The sequence below is a fragment of the Aptenodytes forsteri genome, unplaced genomic scaffold (assembly GCF_000699145.1).
Source record: "Aptenodytes forsteri isolate BGI_AS27 unplaced genomic scaffold, ASM69914v1 Scaffold217, whole genome shotgun sequence".
NCBI lineage: Eukaryota > Metazoa > Chordata > Aves > Sphenisciformes > Spheniscidae > Aptenodytes > Aptenodytes forsteri.
In genome coordinates this window covers 3,444,960-3,469,938 of record NW_008796222.1, presented here as the reverse complement: position 1 = coordinate 3,469,938, position 24,979 = coordinate 3,444,960, and the positions used below count along the sequence as shown (strand labels likewise).

The following is a 24,979-nucleotide window of genomic DNA, read 5'->3' as shown; positions in this document are numbered from 1 at the left end:
ACTTCCAAGTGTGAGCTGAAAAAATCAAAGGAGATGGCAGCGGGCCAGTGTCGGAAACGATTTCCAAACAGGCTGGTAATCAATTATACGACACGCTAATGGCTTGGTGACACGACTGTAACCAGGGCTCCTGGTTCTCGTTGCACAGCAAGGTGCTGTAAAGCAAAGATGTACTATCGACAGTGCCGCTGAGCTCAGCAACAGCGTGGACACGCTGCAATTTCTGGTGAAGCTAAAAACCTCGGTGCCAGAGGAACCCAGTGCTGGACTCACGGTCTAGATGACTCATTGCCATCAGTAGTAAGGAAAAATAGCCTGGATATTTGTGTCCAGTAAATCTGGGGCTGGCTGCTGAACTTCTGCCATGCTTCTGCCTAAGGAAAGAAACAGGAACGGCCAAAGAGTGTATGAGAACAGGTTTTCTTTCTCCAGCAGTCTCAGGTCATGAATTTTTCTATGAGTGCCTCACACATCACTTTTTGGAGGGTCAGATTCCCATTTGAGGTCTTCTTAGCAGGAAGCCCATTCCTTTTAGCTATTTACATCCAGTAGGACCTTCCAGTCTCGGGTCCCAGCTGGCCTGTACATTGTCCAAACATACAGCCCAGACTATTCCTAGCCCTTACCTTAGCTAGCTCATCTATGCCGCTTGTCCTAGACATGAAGTTCTCCTAGGCAGCAGACACACTCAGTCCATCTGCAGGAACTGCTTCATTATTTGAAGAACAGAAATAAAGCCTTGATACAGGCCACAGTCACATACACAGATGAGGGCTAGGCCACATGTAGCCAACTAATAGTAAGCTATTACAGTAATAGTAAATATAGTATATAATATAAATAGTAAACAATTACAGTATTAGCAAGTTAATGCTGTGAAGTATTTTCTGGCCCTAAGGCTGACTGGCACAGTCTGGCAACATCCCAGCCTTCAAAACAATGTGATCTTATCCAAACCGACTTTTGGGAAGGGCCCCTGGGCTTGTGCTAACTCGTGTGGAAAATAATCAGGTATTTCTACGATTGGTCTAGTTGAACAAGGCCAAAGATAAGCCGGGGGCTTATTTTTAGCCTACAGTCCTACCTACAGCATAGTTAACCAAGTTCAAGCATTTGGGCCCAGGCCTATGCCCTACCACTAAGCCGTTTACTAGAGAAACAATGCCAATAAGTTAAAGCCCACACGCGTACAGGCAAATCTTAAACCATTTTCTATGCCTTTCCATATGCCAATGAGCACAGAGAACTCAAGAAAAGAGTTATAAAGAAAACCCTAACAGATTTATTAACTGATAAGCTGCAAGCCTTCTGACAGTAGGTGTAAAGCGAAGTACCGCAGTCTGAGCAAAAAGACAAGGCAACTGAAAAACGATGGAGAAACAGGAAGCATGTCTCAGTGAATATGCGGAGAACAGATACACAGCAGAAGCATTCTGCACAAGTGCAGTTAGGGCAAGAAATTCCAAGGCCTGGAAGATGCGCACATGCCATACAAAGTAGAACATTTGGACAAATAAGTACACAGAAAAAGAATCATAGGTACGATGCATATGATATCAAAACAGTTTAAAAAACCCAAAACTTGTCAGAAACATCTGTGGACAGCATTGAACAGTCTTTAGGTACTCTAAACCTGCACAAGGTTAACAGAAAAAGGAAAGGCTAGAATAAATAGATTAAGTTCATTTCAGATTAAGTTGCTGACATACATACTGGCTTTGAGAACAAGATCAGTGGCCTGCTGCTGTAAGCGCTCTCTAGCAGCTGCTAGCTCACTTTCCACTTCTTTGTGTTTGCTTAACAATGACATCTCCTCCTCCTTCACATCATCTAGCTGTTTTTGAAGAACCTAGAGAAAGAACAGTATAATGCCTGTTATCATTATATACAATCATGTTTAAATTTAAATGAGCATTAGGTTAAAATGTACAGAAAAGACCCTTCAACAAACAAGTTTTATTTATACAAAAGCTGAAATCTTGTAATATTACCATCATATTCATTTTGTATTGTGTGTTGAAGCACTACAAGATACTGGATATATGGCATGACAAGGATGCATAAGAGAAATGTGACAATATTCAAAAAGGTAAATGAAAAATAAAAATGGTAAAATGGTCCACAGAGTTTGGGGGCCAATTTGAGAAACCTGGTTTCTGGTATCTGAGAGTTCTTCACTCACATTGAAGAATACATTATATGTTCACGGCAGTTCACAGTGTCCTTCATTGCAACTGTCAGTGTTCAGCCCTGACACAGATTAAGCTGCACATGGATATACATAACATGAGAGCTAGGGAATTAGTTAAATTAAACTTTTAGTATGTTTTAAGTCAGATGTACTGATTCACAATAGCATATCTTGGGTAGTGTGATGATGATGTGTTCTCAGCCATGCCGGAAGGAAAAGGAAATCTTGTTCTGTTTTGAAAGGAAAGCTAGATTTCTCATCATTCAAGTCACTGGAATAGTAAAGGGTCATTTCAGAAACTAAAGCAGGAAATAGAATTGGGGAAAACACTGGACAGGACGTGTAATGAAACACGGACACCAGAACTGGTGAGATTATGCCTTTGATCACCTGATGATCAGAGCAGGACCTGACTTAAAAACCTGCTGCAAATACTGTACTAGACTCTTCCTCTTCTTTGGAACCAAGATGAACTCCTTTATTGCAGGAATGATCAACATACAGTGGGTTTCCTCTTCGCTGCAGCTTGCCAGAAACCCACCTCCTTGGTGTAGTCAATTGAAAGGCAAGAGTGTTGCTTCGTTAACTGAACAGAGTTGGAAATGAACTTTTGGAAGGCCCCTTGGGAAACTGGGAAAAGGTATTCTGAATTTAACATCTGATAAAGGTGGCAGTCTTCTTTCACTATACCCCGTAGTCTTTACACAAGAAGGAAGGATAGTCCAAAAGATGGACTGGAATTAGACTGTAAATGGGAAAAGCTCATGGCCCATCTCAGCTCTACCCAATGATGCTTCCAAAATTACTATGACCATCACATTTAAGGTACTTCTGGCTTTGAAACTTGAAAGTAACTACAAATGCAAAAGACGATACTTAAGCTTACCTACAGAGATTACTGTTCTCCAGACCTCAGCACAGCTACCAAAACCCAAGCAGAATTTCACAGAATCTTTTCCTTAAGTCCAGCATACCCAGTCTTATTTTTTGCTGACCAAAAAAATTCAGTCTTTGTATTTCTGGGATGTCTTGTCCTTCTTTAAGGACAAAAAACTTCAGTATCTAAATAACACTGTGTTGTGGTTTAACCTGGTAAGCAGCTAAGTACCACACAGCCGCTCACTCACTAACCCCCAGAAGGATGGGGGAGAGAATCGGAAGAGTAAAAGTGAGAAAACTCATGGGTTGAGATAAAGTAGTTTAATAAGTAGAGCAAAAGCCCCACACCCAAGCAAAGCAAAACAAGGAATTCATTCACTCCTTCCCATCGGCAGGCAGGTGTTCAGCCATCTCCAGGAAAGCAGGGCTCGAAGGGTAAAAGTGAGAAAACTCATGGGTTGAGATAAAGTAGTTTAATAAGTAGAGCAAAAGCCCCACACCCAAGCAAAGCAAAACAAGGAATTCATTCACTCCTTCCCATCGGCAGGCAGGTGTTCAGCCATCTCCAGGAAAGCAGGGCTCCATCACGCATAACGGTTACTTGGGAAGACGAACACCACCACGTGTAATGGTTACTTGGGAAGATGAACACCATCACTCCGAACGTCCCCCCCTTCCTCCTTCTTCCCCTGGCTTTTATTGCTGAGCATGACGTCATATGGTGTGGAATATCCCTTTGGTCAGTTGGGGTCAACTGTCCCAGCTGTGTCCCCTCCCAGCTTCTTGTGCACCCCAGCCTACTCGCTGGTGGGGTGGGGTGAGAAGCAGAAAAGGCCTTGACTCTGTGCAAGCACTGCTCAGCAGTAACGAAAACATCCCTGTGTTATCAACGCTGTTTTCAGCACAAATCCAAAACACAGCCCCATACTAGCTACTATGAAGAACATTAACTCTGTCCCAGCCAAAACCAGTACATACTGAAAATGTGTGCAGTATTCCAGTTACCGCTTCTGAAAATGTCATTGAAGATTTTATAATAAAAAAGTTAAAACAAGTCAGAAAGTCATCATTTTTCCTCACCTCCCACAAACCTACTTTTCTTAACACCCAACATGTTTAGGCAAGGTAGTCACAAATGATATCTACAAGCAAGACTGCACTGAATACAGAATATTCATTGTATTTATAGCGTCAGTTGTATGACATTCCTGTCAAATACATTTCTGCAAGAAACTCTACAGTCTAGATAAGTAGTTTCTCAACTTTTCTAGCAAGCATTTCACTCTGTCAACATAACATCTCAAATGGTACCAGTCACCAACATCCTCCTTCCCTCTCTGAATCCTTTTTTTTGGGGCGGGAGGGAGGGATCAATATATGTGGAGACCTGATGCAAAGATATTGCTTAGCTGTTTGCCTTTTTTTTTTTTTCCTTTCTTTCTTTGCATGGAGGGGAACACGGTCTGGTCTGGGGTTTTTTGCTGTTCTTTAAGTGGTAACAGTTTTGAGTATACTACACTTTGAATAGTATGACTAGAACAACCAAGTTCTGTTCATAAACAGCTGAAAGGAAGGAGACCAAAACTTTCCCCTGGGTAAGGGCTTCTAGATTCTACTGGAATATAAAGTAGTATTAATTCAGTCTGGGAAAATTAAACACAAAACAAATTTCAAAATATAAATTAAAAAAAAATTTAGAAGTAGATGATAATCAAGTACAAGTGACAGAAAATTAAGTTTACATGTTCCAATCACCTCAACCTACCAGCCTCACGGAAAGACAGCATAAATAGGAAAAGAAAATTCACAGTCTTGGGAACAACATATCATCAGTCTCACCTGAACATTGTTTTCTGCCGTACCAAGAGCCACCTGAAGTTTTTGGCATTTTTCCCGTAGACTGGCAGCTTCATCCTGGACCATTTGCAATTCAGTTTTAAGCTTTCCCAGGTTCTTCCGTAACATACTTTCCTGGTTTTGAAATTCTTTTCTTAGCTCCACTTCTTTTTCTTTGCAAGCATGTAGACTTTCTGCTGTAAAAAGCTGAGATCTTTTCAAAGAATCAAGTTCATGTTCATAGAAGGACTGTGCTTTGCTGAGTTTGCCTTCATAGTCCTCAATGAGTTTTTTTCTTTCCAGCCTTAACTCTTCAACTTTACTGTTCAAGTCTTCCAGCTCCAGTCTGTGCAATTCCTCTAGCTTTTCTTGCCCCTTACTTAAAGTAGCATTCTGACTCTGTTGAGTCTTCAGAAGTTCCTGAATCTCAAGCCTGTGGGCAGCTCTCAAGTCTTCCAGAGCTGTACGCTTGTCCTTCTCATACTGCACTTGCAACTGTATGAAACTTCGTAGCCTTTCCTCAAATTTCTTTCTGATCTCTTCTACTTCTCTTGACATGGTCACTACACGTTGGACATGCTGAGCTTCTGCACAAAGCTGCATATCTTCAACTCTATCCTTATAGGCTTCAAATTCTGTCAAGGCCTGATGTTTCATCTTTTTATGATCTTCCAGTGACTCTTCTAAAACCTGGATCTTTCTCTTGAGATCCATTTCTTCTGCAACTTTATTTTTATACTGCAAGATCTTCTCTCTGGTCTCTGCAAGAATTTGTTGAATTTCTTCTTCGTGAGCATCCTTAAGGGCTTGGATAGCAGCTTCATGTTCATCATTTTTAGTGTTCAAAGCATATATTACCTATAAACATTAAATAATATTATATTAGAGAAAAGGCATTCTGGTTACCTGTTACATCATAATAAAAAACACCTAGGCACTCTGAAAGTTACTTTGACAATCTGGCATGTTTTCATGATACAAATAGGACACCAAATATTATTATGAATGCTACTGCATAAATGCCATATTAGTCATGACAATATTATACATCTTGTAGAATGTTTTTTCTATATTTTTTAACCTATAATTTTCCTGATGAAAGTTTTGCCTTTATACGCACGTTGTTGCTGTAAATACCGCTGGGAAAAAAGCACATTCAATGCATTGAAAAACAAAACATTTATATTAAGGAATTAAAAGCATAGCCTAAAAAGAAATTTGAACAGATGTTTTCTGTCAGAGAATCACACACAGAGTGTACATTACAACATGAAATTAAATTGGAACAAAATCCAAATCTCAAATGCCTCCTTTCCAAATGCTAACTATTCTTAAACATTTCATTTTAGAAACATCTAAAATGCCAGCATTGGTTGTTCTGGTTTGTAAGCCTGATGGCTGCCCAGATACAATTTTGGTTTTGACAGCTTATCGAGTAGGCATCCTGTGTATGTGGATCTCCTGAGGTCTGAGGTCCCTCACTACCTAAGCTCGCCAACTTTTCAGCTAAGAAGTCAGCTGAGCAGAAAAGTAGCTGGCAGGGCAGCCAACAGTTTGGGGAGCCCAGGCAGCTAAGCAGCTCAAGGCGGCTGTGAAACCAGCAAAGCTGCCTAACTTTCAGTGAAAGTTTTAAAGTAACCAGATATATCCTATGAGATGTTTCAACTGGACCACAACGTGGTAGGTTGTCTTTTTGGTTTTTAACTAGGAAGTACTCTCACCAATATAGCAATACGGATAAGTACGTGTGTATGCATGCGTATATGTAGATATCAGTGAAGAAACTATTCATGTAATAAGTGGTTTTAATACAATATTTTGTGCTCCGCAAACTCCAGCAAATCCCCACACTTCCCAGATATGTTACAGGCAGCAGAGCTATAAAACACATCTGAACAGGAAAAAAAAGTCTGATTAGTATATTTTGTATATCTTAAAAATGAACAAGAAGCAACAAAAACAGACAACATTCTCTGATTCTCAGCAGCAGAGAATTTAGAAAAAAAACCTGTCCTTTGGGGATTTTTTTTTTTTTCCTCTTTTTTTTTTTTTGTGAGGACAGAACCTGGACTAGTCCTCCATTAGCATTCAACCAGGCAATGGAGGAAGACTGCACTAACTTGCCCTCAGGGCCAGGAAATATGAAGAAGGCCCAGGATCACTCTCCTGGCACCAAGCACAGAGCCTCTGTGTTCTGGACTGGAGAAAGTGTCTACAGTCAAGTGTTCAGACAAGTTACAAAGCTCAAAAGAGTTCTCGTAAGTGAAAAAGCAGATTCAAGATTTTGGCCATGTAATATAACAAGCTCTGTTTTCTGGGGGGTTTTTAGGTTTTTTTTTTTTTGGTTGGTTGGTTGTTTTTTTAAACAAGAGTCCAGACACTGTATTGTAAATTTTATTATCTGAAATAACAAACACACACCATTCTGTTACCTGTGCCAAAAAACCTAAAAGGGCAGGCTTTAGATTAAAAAAAAAAGGAAAGAAAAAAGTTCTGAAACATTATCAGATGGAAAGAAAAAAACTAAACAGCCTCACTCATCTTTATATAACAAGCAAATAACTTTAAAAAAAAATCACAAAAACCAGTTTAACTTACATTATTCTAATTCAATTTTTCTAACATATGTACACGTTATTTAATGAAAGAGGGGGAAAAAAGAGCTCTTCAATGGTTTTCGAAACTGTTCTTAATGCTGCTAATGCCTCTGCAGGCAGCAGGTAGACTTTTGGCTTTCTTGCTCCCTAAAAAAAAAAAGATTTCTTTAAAAAAAAATCACAAAAACCAGTTTAACTTACATTATTCTAATTCAATTTTTCTAACATATGTACACGTTATTTAATGAAAGAGGGGGAAAAAAGAGCTCTTCAATGGTTTTCGAAACTGTTCTTAATGCTGCTAATGCCTCTGCAGGCAGCAGGTAGACTTTTGGCTTTCTTGCTCCCTAAAAAAAAAAAGATTTTTCCTACGCACTCCCTAAAAAAAAACAGATTTCCTACTGCAAAAGAGTTTCATGGTTCAGAGACTCAAAAAACTCCTCCAATACATTGCAAAGCATGACAACAAAACCACATGCAATTCCATTAGCAGAATCACAACTATCACCGCAAAGCCCTTCACCCAAGGTTTCAACCTTTTATATTCTCATTGTCTTTGGTGATGCCAGCAGTAACTTCTGACCACAAAGCTTTCACCTCCCTCCTGTCATCAACACAGTCTCCGCTATTGGATCCCAAAGATTAGTTTCCCTGTCGTTTAAATGGTGTTCAGTGCTCAACTCCTTTGTTCATATAAGAAATACTTTGAAAACTGAAGTTTGTTTTTTTGTTTTTTTTTTAAACATACATGCAGTATTTTGCATGAAAAGGCCTTAGTTTTGGTTAGAGAAGCTAGACAGTGTAGTTAAAAAGGTATTATAAAAAACTATCACACTTATGATCAGGTTATTATAATAAGTATTTGCAGAACACTAGGTCAAATCCCATGCTCAAAACAGCCCTTGACTCCTGTCTTTGTGCATGGAAGTGCCATAATGTTGTTCTTTACTTCAGGCAGTGTTCCAGTCTCAGGTTATACAGCACTATAATCTGCAGAAAGTATAAATCGTATAGTATTGTCAAGGGTATTATGATTTGGCAATGGGACCCTCACTGAAAATTCCAAGTGAAAAATAAGCCTATATGCAATGCCGGATTCAGAAGGTATCTTTAAATTCTCATCATCCACTTACTCCATAAAAAAAGCACTGAACATCTACAAATTCAATAAGCACCATTCATTCCTTAAATGAAGGACACAGGTGTCTTACGGAAAATGTAAAAGTAAAATAAAATGCATGCAACTGAATGTTGTATCATAACATATGTTCTTCAGCAGCCTGAATTCCAGCTCTATCAAATTACTCTCTTATAAATCTCAGTATATTTAAAGTAATGGAATAGCTATATCAGATTTTACCTTTGAGAATTTGATGCACTGTATTAGCATAGGAACGTAGAAAAAAAAAAGTCTGTACTAACTGAAGCAAAAGCAACCTAACAGCATTTCAATGAAATGAAAGCAGAAACTGATATACATTGGAACAAATTAATACATTTAAAGTTCTAGCTAAAATAAACAGTTCTTGCTCAAGTAAGTTTCTGAAAATTGAAAGGCAGTAAGGGTGCAAAAGTTGGAGGTGGGCAGATAAAACAGGTTTTGCACTCTCTATTTTCAAATCAGAGGATGAACCATTTCCTAAGCATGCTTGTAAATGCTTTTAAAAATACTAGTAGCTTATTCAGTAATATGCTTTTTCTGCATATTACTAAGAAGCATAAACTGCTCATTTAAGTAATTCATATTTTTTCCAGCTCCATAAATGCACCATACACATTGCAGTTCTTATCAGGTGACAGAAAAAAAAATTAAATTGTGCTTTACTGTATTTTCAGTTAGCGTATCATTCCAGAGGTACAGACAGAACCGTACTCTATCCAAGAATACTGAGATTGCCAGCTAAAGGCCTTAATACTTTTTAGACAAAACAGTAACATAATTAATTATTAATAAGAATCTACTGAAATACTACATGCCTTGGTCTGAAGAACTACAACAGAGTTAAGTTAGTAACAACAACAGTAATAACCTTTTTTATGTCAGTAATTGAGTATTGGAGGTTTTAGTTACATTCTATGTGGTAAGGTTAAGCAAGACTGTTGCTGCATTAGCTTCGGTGTCTTGAACTACATGTAATACAAACAACAATCAGTGTTCAACACTGTCTGCGGCTGAAGGATGAAAGTTTTACTATTTGGCTGAGAAATATATTTGACTCCAAATCAGATGTTATGGTTTGGAGAGCTGACCAACTCTTGCATGGTCAGCTGCACTTTGGTCATCTGCTCCTGCCAGCAATTTAGTCACGATGGAATGCTTTTCTAATTAAAAATGCGTAATTCACCTTAATACTAGTATTAGGTGCCAAATAGTTTCTGTGTTGCAAAATGTATCTCCAAAAATGCGTGTGGTTCATTCTCTCTAATTTTACATGGACACAGGAACTGATACCTGTGAGAAAAAAAACTTCACTGCACATCTTACACAAACATCAACCTTACATCTCTGGTAAACCTTCATTTTAGACTTAACACGCGGGTCCCTGGGTCAGAGCACTATATTCAGCCTAGTTCAGGTGAAGTGTTGTTCCCAGTGCTGCTGGGGTGCCGCTGCTGCTGCCTGTCAGCACTGGTGCTGTCTGCACCCGCTAGTCTGAAACACCAGAGCCTCCGGAGACACCCCAAGACTTTGTCAGTGCTGCACACCTATTTAATGAACTACACAACTACAGCGCCAACAAGGAATTGCTCGCGCATAACCTGTTAATGATTTAGAACACACGGACCGATGAGCCTGACCTACTCTTGCTCTCTGTGGGTAGGTAAGAGCTGCTAGACGCAGGAAGAAGTAAGGTATACTGGGAAACAGTAACAAGGGTTTTCTAGAGACAAGTCATACCCCACAGATACAGCGGGATGCAAACAGAAAAGTTTAGTCTACAACATCGACGTGAAACATCAGAAAACTCCCAGGCATTATTATGAATTCATTTTTATGTAGAAATGTATCCTCTACTATAGTCCAGAACGATCATAGTTTTTGTTACAATGGGTATTGCATTCATTTTTCCCCTTTTCTTCCTGTTGACCAAATAATGAGAAGTATGTTATATTTAAGCATTCAAAATTTATGTATTATGATCAATGAAATGTCCATTTAAGACAAAATAAATAAAAACCAAATTAAAACCCAGAAAAAATTTGTTTTTACTGGACAAATTTCTGCTCCTTAGGACATTATAAAAATACAGTAATACAGGGAAATACTTCAAAGTTATTTATAGCAGTCTTTCAGAAAAGCTGTCCACAATCACCAAGTACATTCTTACAAATGCATTACTACATATGAAGTACACAGCCAATTATAATATAGCATTTTATTCCTTCTCATGCATTGCTAGCCAGATGTTGAACAACACAAGATAAGCTCTGAAGATTTTTTCGTATAATAATCTTTGAAGTTGCATTTTTTAATAGGACTTTTTTTTTTTCACCCTTAAATTGTAACCAAGAGGCAACTCTGCTCAGAACATTTAATGGGGAAAACCAAGTTATTGCTAAATCTGAAAAAACCCTTTTAAAAGCCGTATTATGTACACCAAAAAATCCCAACCCCAAACCCTATGTATGCCCATGTCTCTCTCTTTTTTGTTTTAATTAAAAAAAAAAAAAAAATCCCTTTATCTAGAAAGACCTTTTGTTCCCTTATGGAAAATAGTGCAAATACAGATGCTTTGTCAATTCAGTCCTTTGGGTTGCTGACAACACAACAGAAACAAGCCTAGAACTTTAGGCCAGGATTGCTTCGACATCACAGAAAAGGCGGAAGGCAAGCACTTGCTCTTCAGCTATCTGGTTCACTGCAAGTCTTCTTAAATGCTTGGGCCAGTGCATTAGGGGCACAGCATGATGAGCAGGGAAGAGACAAATATGGTCTGCAGCTGTAAAAGTAGTGCCCCCTGCCAATACCATCTCCCCAGAAAAGCTGGTCTAACTACACCAGTCTTCCTTTGAGATAATATCCACAGAGAGCAAGAACTTGAAAATTTTTCCCCAAAAAATATACTTCCACAGAAAATTTACTATGAAAATATCCTTTAGCTATTCAACAGTCTTCATGCATTAGCTCCATTTGTGCCTAAGTAAAATCTAGTACTTTATTCCTTTAGAAACTCTGAAAAAAAGTACCAAATTATTTTTATTACAGCAACAAGCTTTGCAAAGTAATCTCTAGTGTCTTCCGTTTACAATTAATTATTTAGAGAATGATGCCATGAAGTTCAGCATAATGTTCTATTCCTGGAAATAAATTAACAGATTTCCACTTCTACCTAACATTCAACCTTTGAATGAAAACAAACGACAACGATTTTTCACTTTCACTCTTGTTGCTAAACATTTACACTTAATTTTCTATAAAACAGAAGTCTTGATAAATCAGAGGACATGCACTGTTCACTAACATCTAAGCTGATAATTAAACAGGGGGAAAAAAATATTTATTTTGTACTTTCAGGTTTCTTGATGTTCAATATCATATATAAGGCATAAAGCCTCACAGGGGCACATACAACTAAAGGCACTTTGCTCATGCTGCTAAACACATGCTCTCAGGTACCTGTAATCTGATGTGCTGATAACCCATTTCTACTTTCTGAACTGCCAAGTACAGATCAGTATGACATTAACTACTTGGCTTACAATCCTTCCTGTGTTTTGTTTATTTGTGTATGACCCACACTGAAATATCAACTCTTCTTAAGCATTTACCTGAAAATCCCACTGGTTGAAAAGATCCGCTTGCATTTACAGCTCAGCCTATTTATAAATGATTACAGGGCCTGTACCTTAAAATTTAATTATCAGAAAAAGGCATGCCACATTCCAATTAATTGTGGGGTAGGAGATGTCCTCACCTGAAGAACAGATACAGAGCATGTCTCGGCACAGGGACAGAATGGCCAGTGTGCCCAATTCGGTCATTCACTGTTGCTTCTTTCCCCTTCTCCTAGAGTTGTACCAGACAACAAATGAGAGGCTTTCTGGGAGCTAATCAGGAGCTTTATGTTACAATAGCCTATCTTAGAAATATGCACTTCATCCAAATCCAGGAACAGGAATAACCATTAACAAGCCAACCAGGTAACAGAAATCAAAACCACGCCAGCAGGTAAATCTACAGCTGTAGAGCACTCTGCAATCAAAGATTCAACATGACAACAGGTATTCAACAGGTAACATTGAGCATGTTACCTGCACTGCTTTTTATAGACCAACATGCTGAGCAACACCAGGAAGATGGGGTTCACAAGTTCAGAAGCCATGCAGCCTGCTGCCAGGAGTCAAGAGTGGTTTAAAGACCAGTCAGGTCTCTGGGCTGGGACACAATAACATGCTACCTTCCAAACGATTTTAGCAATCGCTAGTGAACCGAGACACAGTTCGCCCATTACAATGGGCAGAGTGGGCAATCAGGCTATGTTGCTCTTTCTGCTCTAGCAGCTGAGTGTCTCCGAGACAGGGTCTCACCAGTGGAATACTCCCTTAGGGGGACAAAAGGGGATTTGACAGAGACATTAGTGCATATGTGAGGCTGACAGAAATAGATACTTGGGGGAAACTCCATTCCATTCAGTACAGCAAGGTCTCTGACTGGATGTGTGGGGTCCACTGCAGAACAGATGGCATCCTGCTATGGTTAGTAGAAATTCCATTTTTTTTCTTATATGAGTATCCTTGGACGTGCTGCAGAAAATGGACAAGTGGCGTATTTTCCTCACCCCAACAAATTACAATGGAGCAAAGGAATTTGTACCAGTGATGACTTAAGGCATGCTAGATAACTGTACCCAGGTTTCTGAGGAAGAAAAGAGAGAGGAAATAAGGGCAGATATCACTTACAAATATTTATCAATATACAATAAAAAAATAGGAGCCCTTGGACCTAGCTTTTCCCTTCCAGAAAACAAGGCAGTAATTATGGAAGGCACATGATGTTTGATGGAAGGGAAAAAGAGGAAAAATTACTTGCCAATATGCAACTTAGATTGTCAGTTTGGGGAACAGGTGAACTTGTTATTCCTGTTAAGACAAGGAGAAGATAGAAGAGCAGAAGAAAGGAGAATAAATATTAGATACAACATGCATTAGATACAACATGCAGACCCTATTATCCTGAAATATTCTAATTTCATTTTCAGGATTTTCATAGCAAAGTTACTTAGAAAACAAGCAAACAACTTAAACACTGATGAAATACAAGTTCATTTCATAAAGGTTTTTAAAAGAATCATGGCCTGGCTAAGGCATGACAGACAGTCACAATGCTGCACCGCCCAAATACAATACAACCTTCAGAATATCTTCAGTTGAGGGAAAAACTCAGGTGCAAAGCAAGCAGATGTGATGTCACACAAACAAGAAACACAGATTAAATGGGAAGAGCTATTTGAAGATAAAAGCACACAACTGAGACATGGGTTGGATATTCAGTTGAATAACATTAGCCACTGACTAGATGTAATGTCTAAGATGCCCATTAAAGAACGCTGCTACTGGCCAGATTCAATTTCGCTAATTTTCAAGAATAAAATATCCCAGAATTATCTGCACAATCTTGAACCAAAACAGTTTTTACAGGAGGAAAAAGTAGACTTGAAGACCTTGACAGAAAAATGAGAAGCAGCTGGATACAGGTAAAGCACACCTTTTTACCATAAACCAAATTATACAGGACTATTTCCCCAGTTATAGGGGAGACATCACCACTACTGCTTTGTAGGACCTGGCACGTCATCTCCCACTTGGCTACTACATGACATCTATTTCTGAGAGAAATGCTCAGCTGTTCTACACTTGCATTGCTGGCTCTAACGGAGTTACATAAGTTTACAGTGTTCAGCAATCCAATTCTGTACATTCATATTATGCTGTTCTCAACTACAGTTATTTCTAAGCAGTATATTACCTGCATGATTAAGGGACATTTAGTTTTGTTAACTGTGTATAAATTTGCTTTCTGTGCCAAAGTGTAAAACCAACTTGCAGAATAAGTCAGAATAGAGTTTAATGTAAGTTTAAATCTGATTATGACATAAAAAATATTTTCACGATCAGAGATTTCAATACAGCCCAAGAACACATTGCAGAAAGACTGTCGTGAAAGACGAAAAGTGTTTAAAAAAAAAAGCTTCAAAAGTTAGTCAGAATGGGAGCAATTACCAGCAGAAAATAGTTTAAGTGTTTCATAATGTCTTCTTGGAAATCAGTACTTATTTTTCAACTTGGCCAATACCTGTAAATCAAGCTAAGTAACCCTAAACCACTTACTTGCTTAATTGACAAGGATAGCTCTGCTATACAAACGTTATCAAAATACGGCAGTTCTTTACAAAGCTTCTCAGACTACTTCAACACTATGACTTAAAAATTATGTGATTCATCCTGTATCATTGGATCATATAGTGTTGTTTCAGAACTACATTACAGAAAAAATAGACGCAGTATTTCCATATGCTTTAATCACCCGCTAGCCATAGTAAGGTGCTCCTTTCCTTTTTCAATTTCTGTATTTTGTATCATCAAATTACATGTTAATGGTCACTCAAGCCACAGTTAATGAAGCTGGCAATTTTTTTCCAAACTTAAATCTCATTCAGAAATTTCCCTCCCTCCCTCTCTCTCTGCATTTACTTTTTTTTTTTTTTTAAAGAGGAAAACATACTTTCTAATTCACTGCTGCACACTTTTTTTCCTTTTCTTAATAAAAAGCAATTCGTATTTCTCCTTGAAAGAGCATCCATATAAGAAAAGAAAATCAGTCTTCTGGTGCAAAATATATGAGAGATGGCACTTAAAAAGTGAGTTTTCTTCAGTGGGATCAAATGGCTTAAAGGATGACATTCACTGATATTGAAGTGACGAGAGCCTAAAAGGATGAATAGAAGTTGAAGTTTTCTGCAAAAATATTTCAACAACAAATCCATCACACATACAGAGTCTTAATTTAGAGTGAAAACACATTCATATAAAAGGAGTAACATTAGTCAGCTGATTCTATTTATTGTCTGAAAGCAAAACTTAAGTTCCTCTATTTTGTTCTAAAATCAATCCTTTTTTTGAAAAGGACACTATAAAAATGTCTAACACAGTCAGTATCATTTATGTCAATATAATTGCTGTTCTAAGTCCCTTTTTCTTTTGGCTAGACTTGGCTAAATTATTCTTGATACAATCACATCTGTACTTTCACCAGCTTTATTTTTAATCAGAAAGAAATACTTAAGTCATGTAGTTATTTGTACTAGATAGAAAAATAAGTCATAAGACTCAAAATAGTCCAGAGCCTAAAAAATTACTGTCCTGTTTCCTTCAAAATCTATTTCCCTAATTTATCATTCAAGCAGAATTTCATTATAATTCAAGACTAAAAATTTATTCTTAAATCTTAATCTATTCCACCTTCAAACCTAACCCCCTATTAACTTTAATCATCTTCACATTTTTGAACCTTTAGTTTTCACTAGATGTTTATGATGAAAAGCTGTCTGGTCATTGACTGCTTTTGGATTTCTCCATATATGGCCTAGCTAGAAACATGTAGTTTTTAAATAACTAAGAGTATGTAAGACAAGTTGTCTTGCCTTTTAAGAAAAAATAATTTTTGTGGAAGTACTCACTAATATTGGAAACTGAAGCTAGAATTAAAAACTTTAACTATTTAGAATGAAAGGGATTTGTTTTTTTCTTTTATTTGGCAAGGGGGGAGGGGAGAAATCAGGGGTGGTAGAGACAGAACAACCACTGTGGAAACGTAAAGTAAAATGAAGCATCTCCATTTCTAAATCTGCTCTAGAGGATACCCAAAGCAGTATTTTTGAGTGCCATCACCTGAAAACGACACAAGTATTTTTTGGAATAAATTGTAAATGAGGTTGACACTAAAGAAAGTTGATCTCTTTTCCTCTTAGTTTGCTTATAAACCTGAAATCAAGGCATAGTCAGCATTGTTATCACTTATACATGCTATTACTCATTCTTACAGATGAGTCCTCGAGCGTTGAGCAGATGAAAACATTAGCAAAAGGTTTCTTGTATTCTGTCTCCCCAAAGAAACAGCAGTGTTATATGACAAGCCAGAGAAAAGGTCTTCCCAGTTTCTCTCCCCCATCAAAACAAAGTTCATTTTCACGCTCTCTCTGCCTGCAGGTCTTTTCCTCTCAACGCTTGATCTATTTTGATTCCTATTTCCTCAAGAACTTCTGCAGATTCTGTGCAATTCCAGCATCTAGTGCAGAAGGGACCAGTCAGACGCAGCCTCTATGGAGCAAAGAATTCCTCACCAGTAGATTGAATGGCACACTGGAAAACAAGTCCATTTCTTGCTCATAATTTTCTCTCCACTTTCCAGGCTTGGTTAAGAGAAGGAAAGGTGTGGAGCCTTCCAAACACGTATGCAGCTATGCAGGAAAGAAGCATTAGTGAAAAGCATACACTGCAAGACTCCCAACTCGGTATTTTTAACTGCAGCATTTTTCACTTTATGGAAGGCCTTAACTACAAATCATCTCTGGAATTTTAATGGTAAATGCTAATTTTCCAGAATGAAAAAAGGGAACTCCAACCAGACACTTGTCTATTCATGGAATTTTTAACAACTGTAGAAGAATTTAAGCCACTTCCCCAGAAATATCATACTACCTTGAAGTAATTTCCCTTTCTCTGAAAAAAATGATCCCAATTTTAACCAGAAAAATAAAATTCATCTTCAAACTAAGGATTGATCACTAAGCTTCCACTCTTTTTTTTTTTTTTTTAGGTTATAGGATCAAAAACATACAGTAAGCAAAGAAGGTGGCACAGTCACTTTTGCTCAAATCACACCACTTGACGGTCCAAGTTTATTCTCAAAGTTCAGCCTGAGATGAATCTAGGACAAGTTTGCAGTGGCCCACTGGGATACTTTCCAGTAACCTACAGGTATCTGTCATACAATGAAAAACATTCGTAATTCCTAGCTACCTCTCAGTATTTACACACACTGGCTATTAGTTTTGCCATTTCACACCAACAACATAAAGGTTCAACACATTAACTATTACAGAAACAACATGTATACGGAATCACAGAAGGGCTGAAGTTGGAAGGCCCCTCCGGAGGTCATCTAGTCCAACTTCTCTGCTCAAAGCAGGGTCAGCTAGAACAGACTATGCTGAGCCTTGATCAAGTGGGTTTTGAATACCTCCAAGGAAGTAGACTCCTCAACCTCTCTGGGCAACCTGTTCCAGCGTTTGACCATCCTCACAGCAAAAGAAGTGTTTTCTTATGTTTAAGTGGAATTTTTTATGTTTTAGTTTGTGCCTATTGCCTCATCTTTTCATGAGGCACCACTAAGAGTATGCCTGCTCAGTCTTCTTTACTCCCTACCATCTGGTATACACACACATTCATAAGATCCCCCTGAGCCTTCTCCAGGCTAAACAGTTCCAGCTCTCTGCCTCTCTTAGTATGACATATGGCCCAGTCCTTTGATCATCTTAGTGGCCCTTTGCTGGACTTGCTCCAGTATGTCCATGTCTCTCTCGTACTGGGGAGCCCAGAACTGGACCCAGCACTCCAGGTGAGTCTCACCAGTGCCAAGTAGAGGGGAAGGATCACCTTCCTTGAGCTGCTGGCGACACTCTTTCTAATGCAGTCCAGTATGCCACTGGCTGCCTTTGCCACAAAGGCACATTGCTGACTCATGTTCAACTTGCTGTCTACCAGGACCCCAGGGCCTTTTCTGCAAAGCTGCTTTCCAGTCAGTCGATCCCAACCGTGTACTTGTTATTCTGCCCCAGACGCAGGACTTTGCACGAGGTTCCTGTTGGTGCACTTCTCCAGCCTGTCCAGCTCTGAATAGCAGCACACCCATCTGTTTTACCAACCACTTGTCCCAGTTTTGTATTGTCTACAAACTTGCTGAGTGTGCATTCTGTCTCATCATCCAGGTCACTAACAAAGATGTTAAACAGTACTGTCCTCAGTATCCGCCTCTAGGGTACACCATTAGTGACTGGCCTCCAACTGGGCTTCATGCTGCTGACCACAACACTTTAAGCTGAGCAGTTCAGCCAGTTTTCAGTCTACCTTAATGTCTACTTGTCTAGGACACACCCGGAGAAAACACACAGGCACATGACAAACAGCAGTGAAGACATATCTAATTTTAAATTTCCTATAAACAGTCCCACAAAAAAAGACTGAATACACTTTTTTCCCTAGTCTCTAGTCTATCTATCAAGATACTTAAAGTTTGTGCAGTTCCTTCTACCACAGGTTTTCTGAACCATTCAATTAAAAAGAAAAAAGAAAGATTGTATATACTTAAGTAGGAAAATTGTAGTATCTCCATTAGAAACCTACAAGAAAACTGATGTCCTGGTAAAAGCATACAATTATATTGCTTTGTCCTAAAGCATTTCTTTTCCATTTCTCCCATTAAATACAGTAAGGGGAATCCCTGTGGCTCCTCAACCTGAACACTCAATTACCAGTCCAACACCTGTATTTTCTTATTATGGTTATCCAGTGTCCTGGTTTCAGCTGGGATAGAGTTAATTTTCTTCCTAGTAGCTGATACAGTGCTGCGTTTTGGATTTAGGATGAGAACAATGTTGATAACACACCGATGTTTTAGTTGCTGCTAAGTAGCACTTACACTAGTCAAGGACTTTTCAGCTTCTCATGCCCTGCCAGCAAGAAGCTGGGAGGGGGCACAGCCAGGACAGTTGACCCAAACTGATGTCATGCTCAGTACATAAACTGGGGGGATTTGGCCGGGGGGCCGTGACCGCTGCTCAGGAACTGGCTGGGCATCAGTCGGCGGGTGGTGAGCAATTGCATTGTGCATCACTTATTTTGTATATTCTTTTATCATTATTATTATTATTTTCCCTTCCTTTTCTGTCCTATTAAACTGTCTTTATCTCAACCCATGAATTTTACTTTTTTTTCCGATTCTCTCCCCCATCCCACTGCGGGGAGGGGCAGGGGAGTGAGCGAACAGTTGTGTGGTGTTTAGCTGCCTGCCGTGTTAAACCACAACATCCAGTTGGATCTAATCTTCCAGAGAGCTACACTAGTGAATGTTCTTAAAAAGCCATCCTATGCAATTGTAATAAAGGCTTCTACTGTTGCTTCTGTTCGGCAACTGGAATACAATGTGTTTATTTTAAGACTATTTAAATTGTAACTATTTACTAGATTTGCCTCTTCTACAATACTTACTTTATTCCACATTAAATGGGAGATGTTAACTCCTACTGTTCCAGCAATTCATCATACAAAAGTACACAGGTATATCTGTTCAGAATTTTTCACCTCCAACAAAAATTCCCCTGATGAGTCAGCCAAACAAGGATCTTTGTCAAGACTTCAAGTGTTGGGCATGAAGAGCTATCCTAAGAAAAAAAAATCTGTGGTACCTAATATGATAGAGAAAGAGGATTAGAGGAAAACCAAGAAGTCTTCTTTCTTCAACATACGTAAAAAAATTATTTTGAAAATCCAGCAGTTGAGAAAATAGTGGAAATTTTAAATCAAGGATTTACAATATAAATCACATATAAGTAGAATTGAAAAAAAAAGTTACTGAGCTCTTGTGTCCAACTTCACATTAAATAATTAGCTCAAGGCCTCCGGCCTCGAGGTAAGTACAGGTCTGTATCACGCACGTGTCAGTTTACATATATATTCAGCCTCTCAAACAAATGTGCCTAGTTCTGACTACTACTGTAAAAATCTCCATTTTTATATGAAAAATGAAATTAAAAAAATGAGCTAAGTTGGTGACATATTGCAAAATACACCATTAGCTAAGTGAAAATTTAAGGATGATCTGAGTAAGCCATACACAAGGAACACATTCATAGAATACTGAGAAATTATTCTGAGGCACATTTTAAGACTATTCTATGTACAACACAGCTTCCAATACACCAGTTTTAATTCCATAGAATTATAAATGATGTCTTAACTTGTTAAGAGACAGTACAGAACAATTTGCTTTGCAGACTAAAACATTAGCAGTGGACAACCAATTTGCTGACGTTTTCTAATACTTTTTCAAAGTTCAATTTCAACTTAGATAGCAAATAGCATTTATGCTTTGGTTTGTTTGTTTTGGTTTTTTTTTTTTTTAATAATAGCACTCTTAAAAACCAGTAAGCACAAGTATCTCCAGCAATTAATGCACTCTTCTTCCTGTAACACAGTCAGGAAAGATTCTAATAAAGAGGACAGATTTTGATACTTAGCTTTCTGTTCTGCTTTTAGCAGATCCTCTCCCTAATTCTAATCTATACTTAAAGAGAACTTCCATGGCTTTCTCCCTATAGTTTAAGGGTTAGAAAGGCTGTGTACACTACAGCTTCCGAAACAAAAAGTTATTTATGATTAAAAAAACATTACAAACGAACAAGCTTAGTGCATACCAACAGAGCTATGTACATTTCAGAAATGTCTCCTTTTACAGATAAAAACTTAAATAAATGCTTGCACTTGTTAGTTTGCCGTAGGGTTTTCATTAAGTTCCTAATATACCTCCTACATTTTGGGCAGTCTTCAATCACAGAACCAGGGTATAAAATGCACTAGAACTCAATGCAGAGTTTCCAACGAATTAATTGAAGTGCCATTAAAATGAAACATTAGTGATACCAGTGTATCATAATAAAGAAGGAACTTATCCGCCCAGCCCTGAACATAAACATTCCAAAAAGAAGCAAAAAGCAGTAATGGACTGATTACCAAAGTATTAAGTAAACATAAATCCCCTTGCACTTACCATGAACTAGACTTACTTTCTACTCCATTACAAAAAACCCCAAGAACCGACACAAGCTAAAGAAACCTGATCATCTGAGTTTCTCAGGTCACGTAAAAAAAGAAAACTTTAGCTTTCAATGCTTTGTGAACATCTGCAAGGAAAGCAATACAAGCTGCTTTACAAGGCTCTTAAGCTACATTACATAGAAGATTCATGTCTGGTAATACTATACTATCCTTCAGAAAGCAAGATATGAAATGAGCTGAAGCTCTCTAAGCCATATCCCCCATATCCTATACATATTGAGAAGTGGAACTTGCATTGTAGGTTCAGCTTCCACCCTGTCCAGTTGCCTGAGAATAGGCAAAAATTACCTAAAAAGAATCTATGCCTTCTACTGTACTACATGGTTTCTGTCTCAAAGCAATGTAGTTCTCTTTAAGAAAACAAGCATAAAGAAGGTATAAACCCAGGTGGAGGTGTAACTGCCAGGAAATTAATCTGTTTCAACATCTGATACAGCCTACTGGGACTCTCAGATTGCCTTTATAAATGGTGCGTTACCTGCTAACACAAGCGTATAAGTCAAACACAAGTATCTAACAAAAGACCAGCTATACATTATACCCCGAGCTGTCATGCAATAACTCAGTGACTTGAATTAGAAAGTCAAATTAACCCAACTACTTCAAGCATGCTTATTTCCACAGAGATTGAAAATTCCACTGTGATAAAAGACAATCTTGGAAAAACAGTCTTTCACAGCTCTCTAATGAACAGGATTAGCTTAGGTGTTCATTCTGCATACAACTTGAATCAACTATTTCCTCCTGTTACAGACTGGTTTAGCATATAGTTGCAACTGCAACTCAATGCCCTTGTGCTGGGAGAGGTGTGGCAGTACCAACACCCAATCAAAACCCCTTTTCAGTTCTGGGATGTTAGCCGCTACCAGTCAGGCTATGTCAAAAACAACCACTACAAATCTGTAGTGCAGTTAGCTTTAGGCAATTTCCTAAGACAGTTAAATCTTGAGAAACATACAGAAGGAAAGGGAAGAAGAAGGAAAGGAAAGGGAAGAAGAAGGAAAAGGAAAAGAAGAAGAAGAAGGAAAGGAAAGGAAAAGAAGAAGAAGAAGGAAAGGAAAGGAAAAGAAGAAGAAGAAGGAAAGGAAAGGAAAAGAAGAAGAAGGAGGAAAGGAAAGGAAAAGAAGAAGAAAAAGATTTAGCGACAGATATACAAATTCCCAAATCTGCCTCCTGGTGAGAAAGAATCCCATTTACTCTCTAATCCTCTATCTAGAATATAGTTGTTGCATCTGCTATATGATTAGACATTAAATTGCTGCAAGGAAAACAGGATAGGCCAAAGGGCTACTCCCAAGTTGTGTTTTAGTCTCCCAGCTGCATTTCCTTACAGATTTATTTCTTTAATATTTGCATATTTGATTTGAGCCTTTCAGGTATAGAGATCCCTACAAGAATTTAAGGTAGTATGTTTGTATTGCATCTGTTTGTGGGTATTTAGACTCAGTGAAACAATGCACTGGAAAGTTCTCAGAGCTGAGCAACTGACTTTGCATTGAGGAGATAACAGTAGTTTGCCCTTGGCAAAACAAACAAACAACATAGCAAGGATCTTCACTCTACAAGAATTGTTCCATATACAAACCAATGAATTTTCTCTCAGCAGAGTGATATTAAGTTCAAAGCTTCCCAAAACAAAAAGTAGCACCACCTAAGTGGACAAACAGGGTGAAAAAGGTAGTCATCTTACAGACCTGTATCACTGTTTTTGATTAATTATCAAAATAAATGTTTTTAAGTAGTATATAATTTCGAGATGCAATTTCCTCTTCTTCTGAGGACTACAAGGGCTTTTGAATATAAGATACTCTAGGCAACACCCAGAAATAGAATACATACCTTTAATGAATTTTAAGACATGACAACTGCATTTCCAACTTTTTAAAAATCCTGAAAAGGTAAGTATGCAATTATTTCAGAACAGATTTAAACCAAGTATAAATCCTGAAGGAAATAATCAAGTTTTGTGTTGTATATTCTGTAAGTCAGCTTTAGGAAATCAAACTTGAACCCCTCTTTTAGAGTCTTGACAATATGAATAAAATGCTGCTGCTCATTTAAATATTCTCAAACATTTCTGAATTTGCTAACTGACAGAACTCCCTGAAAAATACTTAGTGCTTGTTTTTATTTTCACTTCCTTGTCTTTTTGTCAGGCTTTTGGGAAGCCACTATGAAATGGCATGGCACACATTTTCAAATAAATAATGCACTGCACTTACCTTCACAGTGTTCAGTGTAATCAATGTTATAACTGACTACATTGACTACATAAAAGGAGTGGGCAATTGTAGTTATATAAGTTGGGCCTCTAAAGAGATCTTGCTAGTAGGAAAACGTACCGGTTTGCATAAGAGGAAGTAAAACTTACTCGCTTTTGACACCAGTGCCAGTGAAGCGGAAACGTCGAGGCAGCCCTACGTTCAGCACCACGGAGAGCGGCAGGCGCCTGGTGCCCCGCCGCGCCCTGCGTTCAGCACCACGGAGAGCGGCAGGCGGCCGGCGCCCGCCGCGCCCTGCGTTCAGCACCAGGGCAGCAACGGAGCAAAACGGGGCAAGAGAAAAATTCAACAGAGTTCCAACACAACTGACAGGCAAAGCGTCGGACGAGGCTCCGCTGCACAAGAAAAGCACGTACAGCCTCAGACTCCACTAAAATACATATCATGTTCTTTGATAAAATCAGTTCTTGCAGACAAACTTGAGGCTACTTTCAATTCTTTGACAAACTACTGGGTTTTTATACTTCCCAGAAGAGATAATTTTCTTTATTTCTTTCTGTACACTTCAACAAATTCTTCCCTTTTCTATAAGAACCCCTTTCCTATGCATGAGAACAGAAGAGGCTCAAGAATTAGTAGCAAATCTAGAGTCAAATAGTCAGTCAGGACTTTAATAAGATTTTTTTTAAGGGGCCACATTTACCAGAATTTCAGATAGGCACATACAGAAGCATATATATATTATAGTGAGAGGACATGTTACTTCTGTCTCCAACTTTGACAAACTAACAGTTTTCTGAAAGCATGAAATATAGTTTCCCTCAGGAACAGGGAGCATAGGCCCATAAGAAAAAAAAAAAATTAAATTGCCATTAGAGGAAAAAAGTCTATTACACAAACAGCTATGTCCAAAAAAAAAAATTCTGGGATTTGGAATATAGTTTATTCTAGAGTATCAACTCATAGCTATGGAAAATAATACAAACCAACAGAAGATAAACTTGCTTCAGGCTTTTTGCTTGTACAGAAGGTGCGAGGATACTTAATATAGCAGTGCCTGCCCAAACATAAATGACAAGAGTTACAATCTATGCGTTAGGTATTTGGAGGTAAGGCAGAATATACCCAGTACACCAAATTGTGAATGGTCTACGCTGTAGATTGAAAAGGTACACACGGCAAAGCATGAAGCAGAGGATGGAAATAAAGAAAGGCAAGACAAGAATCATGGGAGTAGAAAGAATGGCCACAGAATATTCCCAGACCAGCTCAAAGACACAAACTGATCTTCATGTCAAAGTCCACTCTCTGTTTTAGGACACATTTTCGCAAATGCCATCTCAGCATAAAGGAAACAGCCA

The 24,979-nt window shown here is 38.4% G+C and overlaps 1 protein-coding gene across 1 annotated transcript in view; it reads right to left on the bottom strand.

Moving 5' to 3' along the window:
- The window catches only part of FAM184A (family with sequence similarity 184 member A), an 84,682-nt gene that overhangs the window by 49,954 nt on the left and 9,749 nt on the right, over window positions 1-24,979 (bottom strand). Inside the window, exons 2-3 of the mRNA XM_009289125.2 lie at window positions 4,910-5,764; window positions 1,714-1,849 (exon numbers count right to left, since the gene is read on the bottom strand). Of these exons, the coding sequence (XP_009287400.1) occupies window positions 1,714-1,849; window positions 4,910-5,764 (991 nt within the window). The remainder of the gene's footprint in view (window positions 1-1,713; window positions 1,850-4,909; window positions 5,765-24,979) is intronic.